General features: G+C 42.8%; 1 protein-coding gene across 3 annotated transcripts; it reads left to right on the top strand.

Moving 5' to 3' along the window:
• The first annotated feature begins 37 nt into the window (after positions 1-37).
• On the top strand, positions 38-11,501 carry LOC104039596 (ras-related protein Rab-18-B). 3 transcript variants are annotated; one of them, XM_064473465.1, is made up of 10 exons: positions 38-290; positions 364-419; positions 593-654; positions 1,986-2,006; positions 2,576-2,648; positions 3,641-3,759; positions 4,656-4,722; positions 5,631-7,426; positions 7,464-7,721; positions 9,819-11,501. In XM_064473465.1, exons 1-8 carry the CDS (start codon positions 112-114, stop codon positions 5,804-5,806), a joined length of 753 nt encoding a protein of 250 aa, XP_064329535.1. In that variant the 5' UTR covers positions 38-111; the 3' UTR covers positions 5,807-7,426; positions 7,464-7,721; positions 9,819-11,501. The 3 variants fall into 3 exon arrangements, with proteins under 3 accessions (XP_064329535.1, XP_064329534.1, XP_064329536.1); XM_064473464.1 differs by having other exon boundaries at positions 7,464-11,501; XM_064473466.1 differs by lacking the exon at positions 1,986-2,006 and having other exon boundaries at positions 39-290; positions 7,464-11,501.
• The last annotated feature ends 3,294 nt before the right edge of the window (positions 11,502-14,795 follow it).

The raw sequence follows: 14,795 nt of genomic DNA, 5'->3' as shown, positions 1-14,795 counted from the left end.
CACCGGCCGCCGCCTGATTGGCGGAGGCGCGTCAGCTGGTTGTGCCGACACCGCCCGGTGGGGTCGGGTGTGGAGCCGCAGGCACGCGAGGAGCGCGCGGTTCAGATAGGGATGCGCGCTGCCCTCGCGCGCTTCCCGCCGTCCGCCCGCCCGGCCCGGCCCGCCCCGGCCGTCTCCGCCGCGCCTCTCCGCCGCGGGCGGCTCCGGCTCCGTGCGGCGCAGGGGATGGACGCTGCGGGCCTCACCCTGAAGCTGCTCATGGTCGGGGACAGCGCCGTGGGGAAGTCCAGGTGCGGAGCGAGCGGGCCGTGCGGGCGGGGCTCTCTCGACACCGGGCTGAGCTCTCGGTTTCTTTCCCCGCAGCCTCCTGCTGAGGTTCACTGACGGCGCGTTTGAGCCGTGCCTGAAACCCACCGTCGGTGAGTCCGGAATCCGCCCGCCCCCGAACGGGGGGCGTTTGGGCTTGTTTCGGTTTGGGCCCCGGTGGCGGGAGCGGGGCCGGGGCGGGCGGCGGGCGCTGGGGAGGGCCGCCGGCTGCGAGGGCGGGCAGTCGCCGGTTCCTCCTGACAAGCCTCCCCTTCTTCCGCCTTAGGTGTTGATTTTAAAGTGAAGAAAATGGTGGTAGATGGCCATACAGTACAGCTTGCAATATGGGTAGGTTTTGTCCCAGGCGGGTGTGCGGAGACTTTGTTCTCAACAGATGTAAAAAAAGGGCTCTTCAGTTTTTTCTTCATTTTTTCCCTCTTTCTCTTTCCCCCACCCTTGCTAAAGTCTTCTGCATGTTGAGATTCTGTACTTAAGGTGTAAATGCACAGAGGATGAGTGTCTGTCCTGATGGTACAACGAACAGTTGCGGACAGGGTTATTTCAAAACACTCGTAAGTGCTTCATTGCTCTAGGTTTTAAATCGAGGCTTAGGATTTAATTGACTGAACTGCAGAAAAGTGACGTTCTGGGCGATGAGGTGCATGAGGGGCCGTGCAGCAACTCTGTGTGTATACTGCACCAGAAGCAGTCCAGGTGCTTTATTCATGGGCGGGGGGGGGAACACAAACTTGATCCTGAACTGTTTGGTTCAGATTTACTGGGAGACTTGAGCATTTCTCCTGAACTTCCTGATGCTGTATTTCCAGCACCTGCAAACTGGGAAATCAGATTGCAGCCGTATGCACAGGATTACTTATAATATTAAAGCCGCACTTTTATTCTCCTAAATGGAATGAAAGAGCCCTAGAAGGAAGGGTTTTTATGTGTATGGTCATAGGTATTTGAGAAAGAAGATGCCATTATGAATTAAGTAATTGGGACTATAGGAAAAGAGCACAAATGTGACTTGGGCTGGTATTAACAAAATTAATATAAATGCAAAAACTTGAATTATTTTCTTGTTTTCATTCACACTTTGTGCATGGGACGCAGAGCAAGAGCGATAAAGTCACGCTTGCTCTAGCCAGTGAGCACATGTATTGGCCATGTTCTGAACATGCCGCGCACAAAGTAGAAGCTTTGGTGAGAGTAATCAGGATATGTTTGCCCTAATAATCACACAGGGGTGTGTCTTCTTGCTGTGAAATGAAAAGCAAGGCCAGAACTTGCACAAGTCGTATAGCTGGAAAAGGCACTTTTGCAGTAGTCTGTAACAGCATCAGGAGAAGTTGCTAATTAGGGAGGAAAAAAAAACCAGTGCTGTTGTACAATGTAAAATAAAAACTCTAATGCGTGTACAGTGCACTGAGGTGAAAAAGAGGCTTCTGTTTTAGTGCCCCTGTGTGCATGGATGTACAATCACCTTAGCAACGAAGACCCAAATTAAGTAAATATATCGCCAATTTTAGGGTTTTTTTAACAAAGAAGAAATAAATTACAACATAGCTGTTTGTCTGTTGTAATCTGTACATAATTTTTTTTTTGTTAAAATCATATTTGTGTAATTCTTTTGCCTCCTTTGTTCTGCGGGTTTTTGAATTTCATGTTGCACTTGGGAGCTATTTCGAAGATTCGTGAAAGTAAGTGTGACATACTGCAGTAATAATTGAATGAAACTACTGATTTTAAATTTCTTATCTGCTTAGAATCTTGGCAAATTTTAAGAAGTTCTTTCTAACTGGATTCTCCTTTCCTGCTGTGGAGAGCAAAGGGATGTTTTTGGAACTACTATGTCTCCTTTCCTGCAGTGTCTCTCACTGGGAAACCAATTATTCCTCACCTCATTCAGTTCAGCTGATCAATAACTGATTAAGCCTAGCTGCTTGGCTTGCAGCAACAGCCTTTTATGTAATTCTTGAGTCCCATTGACTTTCTTGCCTCACTCTCGTTAGAGGTGCCTGTGCTTACCGCTTTAACCTTCCATCAAGTCCTCTCCATGCTTTTCTACCCCTCCTTACCAATTTGCTGCTGCTGCTGCTTTCTGACTGCTTCTCTCATTCTGTTTTATGGTTTCACATATCCTTACTGGTCAGGAAGAATTTACCTTTGTCTTCTGTAGTTTAAAATACATTTTTTGTTCTAAATATATTTGAGTAAGTGTGTGTGTTTTGTTTTGTTTGTTTTTTCTTTTTCTTTTTTTCCTCTATAGGACACAGCAGGACAGGAGCGCTTTAGAACACTAACTCCCAGTTATTACCGAGGAGCTCAAGGGGTTGTTTTAGGTAGGAGGTATATAGAAGAAGAACATAATTAAAAACAGTGTGGTCTTTATTACTACCCAAATGTCTATGTCTTTACCAAAGGAGGTTGTCTGAGAGAATCAGAGGAACAATTACGGTTTTCACAACATTACCGCATCATTATCTCAAACACTGAGTGTGCCAATCTTCTGGCAGGAAATAATGCTTCTTCAAAATGTTTTAAATTAAAGGTACAGGTATGTCACGCTGCAAGCTGTTCAGTGGATGAATTATTAGCTTTGTAGTAATTCCTTTGGTGAGTTTCTGGTAATAAGGCAAGTTGGGTTTTGCGTTGGGTTCCCCCGCACTGCCGCCCCCCTGGATGTTTTTACATTTTTTTCCAGAAACCGTTGATGTGATTACTGTAAGACGTGAGGTTTGTAGCACAAGTAATGGATAGCTAGACCCTTTCTGCATGACAACACCAGTTAGGAAAAGAAGGGATTTCTTATTCTCGGGGATTGTGAAGGCTGAACACCTTATTGTACAAAATAACCTTTCTGACAGTGATGCAGCTTTTTAAACTTTAGTGATTAAGTGAATGCAGTTATGAAGTTACCAGTGACCAAAAGTTGCTTTTTACTCAAATCCATGTTTTTAGCAGCAGTGCATACATGTAGCTAGCTATACATTAAATGAGGAGACAAAACACCTATTTTAAAATATTCTGTGTGGCCCAATTCAGAGCTAGTAACAGGTACAAGATTTCAAATGGTAAGTCTGATATCCAGTCACAAATCTGTTGCAGAGATGCTTGTGTTCAGTAATCCCTAGTGACTTTGGGTGAGCACAACCAATGTATTCCAACTCTGGGAAGAGGATATGGTTGATACATTATTTCTGTAATACTCTAGTACTGCTTTGGGGAAGGGGGCAGGGGCAATAGCTAGCTAATAGGGACTAAGTTCTGCCATAATGAAGTAAACATTGTTCAAGACTCTACAGCTGTTAAACATCTTTTCCTCTGTTACCAGTGTATGATGTTACAAGAAAAGACACTTTCACAGGACTAGAGAGCTGGCTGAATGAGTTGGAAATGTATACCACCAAAAGCAACACTGTGAAGATGTTAGTTGGCAATAAAACTGATAAGGTCAGTTTAGAAATGCATCCTCTTACACTCTTCCACAGATTAATTGGTCATGACAGAGTATAAATGTGAGCTAAGTGCTGAAATTAACGCATCTGTTGTGTGAGGAGGTGATATGCTCTGTAACTGAGAAACCTAGGTTGGGCAGGCTCTACTTAGTACCTTATTTTTGAAGCAGATCTTGTTAAAGATTTTAATGGAAACTCTCTTGAAGACATGCAACTGATGAGAGAGATTCTCTTAAGGTAGTGAGAGGTTCTGCCTAGAAACTGCTGTATGCTACTGAAGTTAACTGCTGTGCAACAGCACAACTGCCTCTTTCTTTTTAACCACCAGACTGTGTTTTGGACAGGTGGTAGGGAAGGATAATTCAGCTCTTCAGATGGCTATAGAGTAATCATCTGTGTGGGTGTGAGGTGCACTGGTTGCTGTACATTTCTCAGCCATTTTGACGTATCTTGGATGCCGGTTTGCTTAGTGAGATGTTTCACTCTTGCTTTACTACCAGAGGTTTCCAGTGTGGCTATCCTGAACTAGGTTCTCTTCTGCCCTCTTCCAAATCTGTCAATTTTCAGATTCCATGGTATGCCTTTTCAGCTATCTGACTACTAAAACCTCCTTTCTGGCATATGTCTTGCTCGTAGTTGATTCAGAAGATAGCAACACATTAATTTCTTACTGATTTGATGTTGCTGCTGTTCAGTTTGACCCCCTAACAGCCTGCCTCTAGCAGTAAGCTATCTGTAGAGTGGGGAAATCCAGTTGCTGATTGCTACATGGTTTTATAGACTTTTTTTCTTTTCAGCAAAGCTACACTTCTGCAGTGGTGCTTTTCCAGGGACTTCCTAAAAGTGGCAAGTGTAGCTTACTTTAGTCATGTTCTTCATTTGTCTCTGCAGCCTGATCGTGAAGTAGAGAGAAGAGAAGGACTCCAATTTGCTAGGAAACGCTCGCTGCTTTTTATAGGTATGTAACTCTGTGCCAAAACCTTGAATATTCTTACGTTTATTTTGGTATTGCTAAGCGTGAATGAAGCGTACAATTGTACTTCAGTTACATTTTTTTAGTACCTAATCAATATGGGTTCCTCTTGCTGCATTAATTCATATGCATGGATGTAGTTTTTAACTTTTTTTTCAGAGATGCTCTGCATTGACTGCAATTGGAATTACTTTTTTCGGAAAGAGGTTTACTTCATATACTGTGTAGGCATGAATTTTATATTCTCTTGAAGCTAGCAGGATTTTTGAATTCAGAGCCCAGAAGACTGGAATTTTTCTCCTGACTCATGTCAGCAGGGACCTTGGAAATGAAAAAGACATTACCCAATGTAATGTCTGTTGCAGCAACATAAGAGGTGATATTCTTAGACCAACAATAAAATGTACAATACTAAGATATAAAGATGGGGAACAAACTGTGGTTTGTTTTTTGTGGTGGTTTTTTTTTTAAAGTACATTTTAGGTGAAGCTTCTTGAAAAGATTTCCAGAAGGAACTGGGACAAGCACATAGGGGAAAACATGTAATTCCCTCTGTGTTCTTTGTTTCCCAGCTTAGTAGTGGAATAATTACTTTGTAGATTTACTATCGCAACTGGAGAACAATTTCTGTTTCTCCATTTTGGAGAGAATGGGGACCTATGGAATTTTTTTAGATGGAAAAATTAGATGCTTCAGACTGGGATGCATTTCTGTTTATCATAATCAACTTAAGTGAGAATGAAGAGGAGGTTCACTTATTTAAAAAATTATATCTTCTCTCTGGTCCCAAAAGAACTTCTTACAAAGTGGAATATGCCCTGCAAATAAGATAAAATACTTTTCTTTTTTTTTCTCCCCCTGCCCCCCTCCTCTCTTTCTTCCCCCTCCACCAGAGACCAGTGCCAAGACACAGGATGGAGTGCAACATGCCTTTGAGGAACTAGTCATAAAGATCCTGCAGACACCAGGTCTTTGGGATAAAAGCCCAGAGAAGCGGGGAGTCCAGCTAATGGAATCTTCAGTACAGCAGGATAAAAGCTTATGTGGCGCCTCCTGTTCACTGTCTTAAATCTACAGGTGGCTGTTTGGTCTGAACGGAGTGGACTCTTTTTTTTTTTTTTTTTTGACGGGAGGGATTGCAAGCACTAGTCTGTGCCTTGTTTGACCCACCACCGGTTGTACAGATCCAAACCTCCCCTTATGCACAACTGATATCTCCAGATATTTTTCTGGTAACTGTCAGATTTTTCACTGTTAAATCACAGTGCTTCTTAGAGTATTGTGCTTTTGCTGCATGGCATTCAGCATGGACTTTTTCTGAAATTCCTGCCTTAGCATAGGATAAGGTAGTACATAAGGTAATACTCCATTTTGGGATATTATTGAAAAGCTGTTCTTCCCCAGAACGGCATGGGAGTCTTTCAGGCACCCAAGTTCCCTTAAATGTAGTTAAGGGCCAAGGGTCACCCTGGGCAGTGACATTGTTTCCCTATTTCAGATGGTTTTAAGCAGCTGAAATTGCTACGTGTCTCCAGATAGTAAGATGTGTTACTACTTAAATTTTCAGGTGTAGTGAAGAGGTGTGTCTACGATCATTTGGCAGGACAAAAACCACTTCCTGTGCAGTAGACTGTAGGTTACCCCTTGCTGCTCTTAAATATTTTGTGGCGAGGATCAGTGGTGAAATGGAGTTGTCATTTCTGGCTCGTTTACACTGTGGGTCTGTTTTACAGTTAACAGGGCTCTCCGCAAACCTATGTTCCTGCCCTCATTCAGCAATTGCAGGATTAAAACTAAGTTTAATATAAAATGTCCTGATTATGGAAGACTTTCCACTAGGTGAGTCTGGCTGTCTGCCAATCCCATTATGGAGTTCTGACAGATAACTGCTGCTTTTAATCTTTTTTTCCCCCCTCTCAATTAAACTCACTGCCTTTTCTTGAAAACAAAACTGACTTATGGAAGATGTTAGCCTAGACTCTGACCTTGGTAGTAATGTCTCTAGAAGACTTCTGGTTCACTGCCTGCAACACTGTAAAAGTATCAAATTTGGGGACAATATTAAAAACATTTGAAATGTGAACTGAAGTGCTTGTTTACAAGTGACAAGTCCAAAGACAGTTGTTCATTACAGGACACTGTCGAGTCAGAACAGAAGAATTGCCCTTTTTTCAAGATGTATGTTTTGATGATTCATCACTGTCAAGTTAGTTTATATTAGTGGGAGTGCCTTCCCGAGTACCAGCAGTGATTCGTCATGAGCACTACCACAACATGGCTGAAGACAAGGCGCATAAACCTCAACCTCACTCCAGAACTGTTCTAGCTTGTTCTCCGCAAAGTCACTCTTTGTAGAACTGTTTTCTTCTGTGAGAAGTGTGCCTGTATAATTGTCACTGAAGTGAATAGAAATACTGGTATCGGGCATTTGCATCAGCTTCTGTCTGCCTTGCAACGGATGTAAGCGGCTGCATAGTTGGAATATCACTCCTTTGTATTTCCTGTGATGGAGATGTCAGATCTTATAATAGTTTTTAATGTCTTTAGCAGTGGAAATACATCTGCCTACAGCCAGCTGAAGGACTGCTGCTTAAAATTCCATCTTGGTTTTGGTCTATAAGATGTCCCTTTGGAATACTTATTCGTATCAGGTTATGAGAGAGTAGAAGAGAAAGTAGTTTCTGTTCGTGTGCTTGATAGCAGCTGGATAGGCTGCTATCACAGAGGGCGTGAATTGTTAAACTACCAAGTGTCTATCGGGGAAAATGTGAGTATGTCACAATTTGAGATTGTCTGGAATCAGCAAGGTATAACTGCAACAGGGCATCGACACAAGAAAATAAGACTAGGAAGTCAAGTTCAGAAGACTGGAGGCCATGGCAACTGTAACAATGCCATAAAACCAGGTGGGAAGGCTAGGAAGGAGACAATCATGAGAAGATGACATGAAGGACTACTGATCAGCAGGCCATACAATGGTCCTGGTGCATTCTCTGCTGTCTGTGTAGGTTTTTTTCTGGTGATGGGCATGACTTTGTGCAGTGAGCTTGTTGCCACGGTAGTGACTTCTTTCCTACATTTCCTGGGGTTAAGGAAGAGACTGAAGAGACGACAATGTGTTCTGTTGCTGTCCTGTTGAATATGGGCAAAACTGCTTAGCTGGTCTGTGCTGCAGTTGGTATCTGCCTTCCTTAGAAGGCCTCATTTTTAAGAATGGCATATTTTTCAAAAATAATTAAATGGCTGGCAGCCCCTTTAAAAGTAACAGTTTTCCTTTGCATCATGCTTCAGTTTGCTGCAAATGCAATCCTACTGAATGAATGCTTCCTCTATTGTATTTTGGGGCAGGAGAAAACCCAGAGCCAAAATCCACCTTGATTAGTTTTTGATTTGTTATTTATAGTAATAACAAATTTTGAGGGAAGTGAACTTAATCAGTCTTTCATTCAATTTTAAATATAGTCAGGTCTGAAAGTAGTAATGTAAACATACACCCATCCTTATTAGAAACTACAGGAAAGGTGTCTACAGTTCTGGATTTGTGAAATGAAATATAAAATTGAGTGTTTAGGACTGAGTGAACTAGGCTTGTTATGGAATGCTTATATGCAGCAAAAAAAGGTATCATCTGGTTGTCTAACTTTGTCTTTCTAACCTCAAATAGTGAGGAAAACAAACTATATTGCAAATTTGACTGGTGGTATCACTAGAAGTTATCATACTCTTCCTATGATATCAGAAGCTAGTCCATGACATAGTGAAAGTCCTGTGAACATGAACAAATAGCTCTGACAAAGATGGGCACTGTACAGTACTTAGCCTGTTCTGTCACAGTCGCAAATTGTGAGCAAAGAGCTGTGGTAAAGAAAAATCTAGGTGCTGTTGACGATTTGATTTGCAAGAACAAGCTAGAGTTTGGTACACGCTTCTGAAATTGTTGCAGCCTCATGCTCCAGTCAAGAATTTTGTTATTTGGTTGGTTGGGATTTTTGAAACACCAAGATGGTATTTTTTACTGAAAAACTGCTAATAAGCATCTTGAACTATTTAAACTATAAATTGAACAAAAGTAAGAGAAGAGGGAGCTGCTATTGGTGTGAAACATTTGTAGAGATCCTGTTGGGAAATTCCAGTCCTCCTTAATCACTAGATGTTTTAAAACCATCGCTAGTTAATATCTCAGTAAGTGGACTTGTTGAATTACTATATCGTCAAATGAATTTGACTTCTGATGAAGTGAGAGCTAAAATAGATGAAGGAAGGTTTTGATCCAGGTTCATGCTTTTGTGAACAGAAAACCCCTTAAACAATACTGCAGTTCACTTACTGTGAACTGAGGCACAGTATGACTGGTTTGGCACATAAATAGGAAAATGTTACTGAACAGTGTTTGGGTAGCTCTGAAACAAGAGTTCTCCCCTTCCTGTCTCTGCAAGTCTGAAACATTCCTATTTATACTACTTCTATAAAACAATGAAGACTTGGAATGCTCTCCCTAAAAAAACTGTTCCAAGGTTTGTTGGGGGATGCTGACAGAGGAAGAGCTGGGTGAAGGGATTTGAGGCTGAGTAATTTTGTAAGACTTTTTCACTTAAAAGGCTTCCCCCTGCCTTAAGCAAGATCTCATGTGGATAATAAGCCTCCACATGCACAGACCCAGCATTTTAACCTGGGCAGGATTTAGGTAGTGGTACTCCGAAGTCTGTGTTGTGACAATGCCTCAGGCGGTAGGGAATTCTTCAGGTAGATATAGAACAGAGGGCTTTCTTTAGCCTGTGACTCCCTACATTGAAGTAATGATGGAGTAAGGACAGAAAAAAAAAAAAAAATTGAATGCGTCCCTGCTTTCATATCTTATTAATTTGTTTACATGCATATATAAATGGGAATGCTGGGGGAAGGAAAACAAGGAAGTAGTGACAAAAACCAGCAAGAGAACATGGTGGCTTTGCATATGGCTGAGTGCAGAAATGAGGAGAAGGTGATACGGGCAATGGACAGGGCGACATAACAACTGTGAGAGGCAGTCTGGTGAAGGGTCTTCTGAGACTGGTGTTACAAACCTGTTCTCTCTTGCACAGGAGGATCGAAAGTGGACTGGCCAAATTGAGAGAGAAGAGCTCTTGGAGAGGCTGGCCGGGACACAGCGAAGGGACAGGGAGGGCGGAGTGTTGGAATGAAGCCTTTCAGAGGAGGGAGCTGGTTCTGTTTGTTCCGGGGGGGGTGAGGTGTGCATGTGTGTTGCATAATATCATGGCATGGATCCACAGTTTACAAAAGCAGAACTATAGCTGTCGGCCTTTCATTTCCACTCAATGTTTCCAAAAAGCTGCACCACCCCACACAAAATTACATCCATGAAAGGACTCCTGCAGAAGGAGTTTTTGATAAATCATGCCAGCTTCAGAAGGGGCCGTCTATAACAGAGGGAGCTAAATTAGCACCTAATAGGTGGCAGTACCTTCCTGCCTCATCTCCTGAAGAGTTAAATGCCTTTTCAGAGTTCTCTTCTGCAATTTTTAGAATGCAATTGTGAACTCATCCTCAAGCTCCCTGTAGTCTCGTCTGCTGTAGTATCCTTACAAAGGTCTGCTTTCAGTCCATTCTGTATACAAAATCTGTTTCATAGAGATGCACACCCTCCGCAACAAACAGGGAACCACTTTTTTGAGATTTTAACGCTTTTCATTGTTAAAATGTGTCTACTGAAATGCTTTTATGTTGCATTCTTCTTCCAGAGCTTCCAATAGTCGCTGTCATTTTGTGTAAATTTATGCTGCCTATCATCCTGTTCCATCCAGATGTGGAAACGTTGCTCCTTAATAGGGCTTCAACCGCATCTTTCACTAGAGATCGTCCTGTTTGGGTTTTCTTCTGCCAACCTCAGTTCTCCTGAAGTTTTTTTTTCCCAAATTGCCCTAACGCGTGGACTGCAACCCCAAACTTGCTTTGTCATTGTGATTCCCACACACTTTTATTTACTTTCGGGCTTGCCTTGGATGGCTGGTTGTAAAGGTGATTTCTATTTCTGTATTTGCAGATAGGTATTTGCACTGAAAGAGCCTGCATGTGTAGTACACATCCTTTTACCAAATTGCAGTGTATTATCATTGCCTCCCCCTACCTAGTCACATCAGCTGTTCTGTTGCTACTTTCCTTCTGCATACAGCTATGCCCTTAGATCTTTCCAAGTGAGATTACTTTACCTGCTGGGTGGTGCCTGCAGCTGTGAGTGCTGCAAGAGAATAACTAAAGTTATGTAGATGTAAGTCTGACCGAAGACAGACCTGTGCAGGGAAGGGATATGACAGTGAACTGCGATAACGGTACAGCCCTTAACGTGCTGTTATGGAAAAGCTGAGCTAAGCCGACGTCCAATTACAGGATGCACTGAAAGGTTGGGGTGGGGTGGTAAGGCAGTGGAAGTGTGTGTGCGTACGGGGGTAGATAACACAAGCTTGTTTGACCATGGGCATTTGCAACTTTTGCAATATATGTGCCATACAAATATCACTTTATTAGCCAGCAAATATTCTTTTTTTTTCAGATGTGTTCATTTTTGTTTATAGCTCAGAGGTAAGCAGAACAGGAAAACAATGAACATCACTGTGGAAAACCAAGGTATTTTGACTTGTTGACTGTAAGCCTACCTATAGTGAAAGGAATTCTGAGACTAGTTGGCAGGGATGTACTTTAATTTTTATTTTGTATAAATATTTTATTATAACTTCAAACTAAATACATTGTGTTGGGATGTTTTAAAATTATAGCTACTTAGTTTTTTTCTAGTTCAAAAACTAGGTCATGAGTGGTGTTCCCCAGGGCTCAGTGCTGGGGCTGGTCCTGTTCAAGATCTTCATTGATGATCTGGATGAGGGGATCGAGGGCACCCTCAGTAAGTCTGCAGATGACACCAAGTGGGGCAGGAGAGTCGATCTGCTGGAGGGCAGGAAGGGCCTACAGAGGGACCTGGACAGGCTGGATCAATGGGCCGGAGCCAACAGTATGAGATTCAACAAGGCCAAGTGCCGGGTCCTGCCCTTGGGTCGCACCAACCCCAGGCAGCGCCCCAGGCCTGGGGCAGAGGGGCTGGGAAGTGCCCGGCGGAGAAGGCCCTGGGGGTGCTGGCTGACAGCCGGCTGGGCATGAGCCAGCAGTGCCCGGGTGGCCAAGGAGGCCACCAGCCCCCGGGCTTGTGTCAGCACTGGTGTGGCCAGCAGGAGCTGGGCAGGGATGGGGCCCCTGTGCTCGGCCCTGGGGAGGCCCCACCTCGAGTGCTGGGCTCAGGGTTGGGCCCCTCGGGACAAGAAGGGCCTTGAGGGGCTGGAGCGTGTCCAGAGAAGGGCAGCGGGGCTGGGGCAGGGTCTGGAGCACAAGTGTGCTGGGGGGCGGCTGAGGGGGCTGGGGGGGTTTAGCCTGGAGAAGAGGGGGCTGAGGGGAGCCCTTCTCGCTCTCTGCAGCTGCCTGAGAGGGGCTGGAGTGAGGGGGGAGGTTGGTCTCTGCTCCCAAGTCACCAGGGACAGGACGAGTGGAAATGGCCTCAAGCTGCGTCAGGGGAGGTTTAGGTTGGATATTAGGAAAAACTGCACCGACAGGGTTGTCAGGCCCTGGCACAGGCTGCCCAGGGAGGTGGTGGAGTCTCCATCCCTGGAGGTATTTAAAAGAAGGGTAGACGTGGTGCTTGAGGATATGGCTTAGTGGTGGGCTTGGCAGTGATAGGTTAGCCGTTGGACTCAATCTTAAGGTTCTTTTCCAACCTTAACGATTATATGATTCTATAATATACAGCTACCTCTATCTTAAAATCTGAAAGTAGTAAGAAAGCATTAGGTAATTGGAAAAGGAAGCAAGAAAAACACTTTCTAGAACTTAAGTTAGTTTCTAGAAAGTTAAGTTAATTTCTAGAAATTAAGTTAGAAATTTGGGTTGAAGGCCCGGCTATACACAAAAAAAAGCATGTGTTGTCTCAGTGCTAATGGATGCTTTGCTGAAGTTGTTTTGTTGCTATTTTGTTCTGATATGCCAAATGAGCATTGCCAGTATTTTAATATAAATCAAGACCTAATCTTTCTATTGTATACTCATGTGCATGCCTAAGCAAAAATACTAATTTCGGTTAGGGCAGAGCAATAAGCCATAGTGTTCTGTTTCTTTATAAAAAGGTCACCAGGACAAGAACCTTGCTTTTACATTCCAGAAATGGAAACTAATTTCAGTTACAGCCCCAGCCAACTCTTCACTGAACAGTTTAGGAAGCCATTGAATCCTAGGCAGTTTTTCTTTGGTATGTCTTTTCAACTTCCTAATTAGGAACTTGAGACGCTCACAGGTTTTACTACTTATAATTGTGTCTCATAGGGGGGGAAAAAAAGGCTACTGCTTATGATGGGTTGTGCTCAATTACCAATGACAACTGTAAGGGGAAGCATCTTTGTCACTGTCCCGTGTATTTCCCTTGCGCGTCCTCAGGTGCGCTGCACCAAGTTTTTCTATACTATCTGAAAGGGCAAAACAAAGTAGTATTTCAGTGCATTCTTAGTACCTTAGATGTGAATGTATCTGGGATACCTGTTCGTAAAAGGTAGCTGATGATGAGCATTTTTTGAACTTAACATACTTTGTATCCCATTCTAGACAAACTAAGATGTGTTTATTACCAAAATAAGTTTATCTTTGTTTAGAAAAAGCCAATGATAGATGATCATTAAAATATTTATTCAAAATCTGTAGGTATTACAGATAACCTGTGGCATATTCTCAGGCAGGAGGTGGAAGAGCAATGTACAGTCCATATTAACGGTGTTATGTATTCTCCCACAGAAGAGTTGACTGAGGATGCTAATAAGTCATTGGTGTACAAAGGGAAGAGGACGTGTAAGAGTAGGGGAAAAAAGGATGAAGTATACTTCTATTGATTACAGTTTTCGTAGAATTAGCTCTGATGACAAAAGCCACAGCAATTTTTTTTTTAATGGCAGAACACCAAACGCTTTCAGCAGACTGCTGCAAGATTCCTTATCTCCTCACAAGAGAATTAGGCATGCTGTTCTAATGCAGGTTTCACTTTATAAAAACGATGTATACATCATAAGAAACTGGGTTAGAGGTATCAGGGCCCTAATCTGTGCACACCTCAGTGATGCTGAGGGTACGTAGTTTATAGTAAATTGTCATTGGAAATTTGGTTGGAGAAATGGATTCTTCAAAACCATCTGAATGCACGTTTGCGCTTACTGACTGAAGCGTGCCCTGGGTGTACTGTACACAACTGGTTTTTAGAAAGGGAAGCCGCTTCAGATACAGCTAGCATATAGAAGACCACCTGGAAACTGTAGATGTTAACCAAGGCTCAGCCTTCAATACTACAAACCATATAAATGAAATATGAAAGACTAAGTTTTAGGTGTGAGCAAGGTCAGCAGCAGGGTAAGGGGGAGGAGTTTGTTCAAGTACTTTGACTTTGAGCTTTTGTTGCTATTTACAAAGCAGGCCTTTGAATTAAGGGAAACTTGCATTCTGATTCTCTTCAGAATCTCTTCTCACCTTTTTTTCCCCCCCTAATGGCAGGAGCATATACCAGGCATGGCTAATGCAGCAGGGCTTCAGTATCTTGTCAGAATTGGAGTCTTGTCCTGGTAACAACCATCTTCTGCATGGACCCCCTTCCTAGGATTTTAGAATAAATAGGAGCATTGAACATGTTCTTCCCCCCAACCCCGCCCCAACAACTGAAGCTCATCTTAGTTACCTGCAAGCTTTAGCATATAATACATAGCTTCTCACTGCCTTTAGTTTGCGTTTAAAAAAAAAAAATTTCTGACAGTATCCCAAGTTAGTATCTATGACTATACATCAATACAGAGTATCTGCATACACTAAAAAAAAAAATTAACTTCTGAATATTTCAGTTCACTTTTAATAGCAATGGTATATCTTAACATCTTAAGTTCTTGGTTATTTTAACTTCAGGTGTACTTCAGATGTCATTTGCCTTGCTTTTCTGAATGCGTATTTCTATTAGAATATGCTAGATAATAAAACACACAAATTATTCACTG

Source organism: Phalacrocorax carbo, chromosome 25 (assembly GCF_963921805.1).
Source record: "Phalacrocorax carbo chromosome 25, bPhaCar2.1, whole genome shotgun sequence".
Classification (NCBI taxonomy): Eukaryota; Metazoa; Chordata; class Aves; order Suliformes; family Phalacrocoracidae; genus Phalacrocorax; species Phalacrocorax carbo.
The sequence above is the reverse complement of the archived record's forward strand: the minus strand, read 5'-3'. Positions and strand labels throughout refer to the sequence as shown.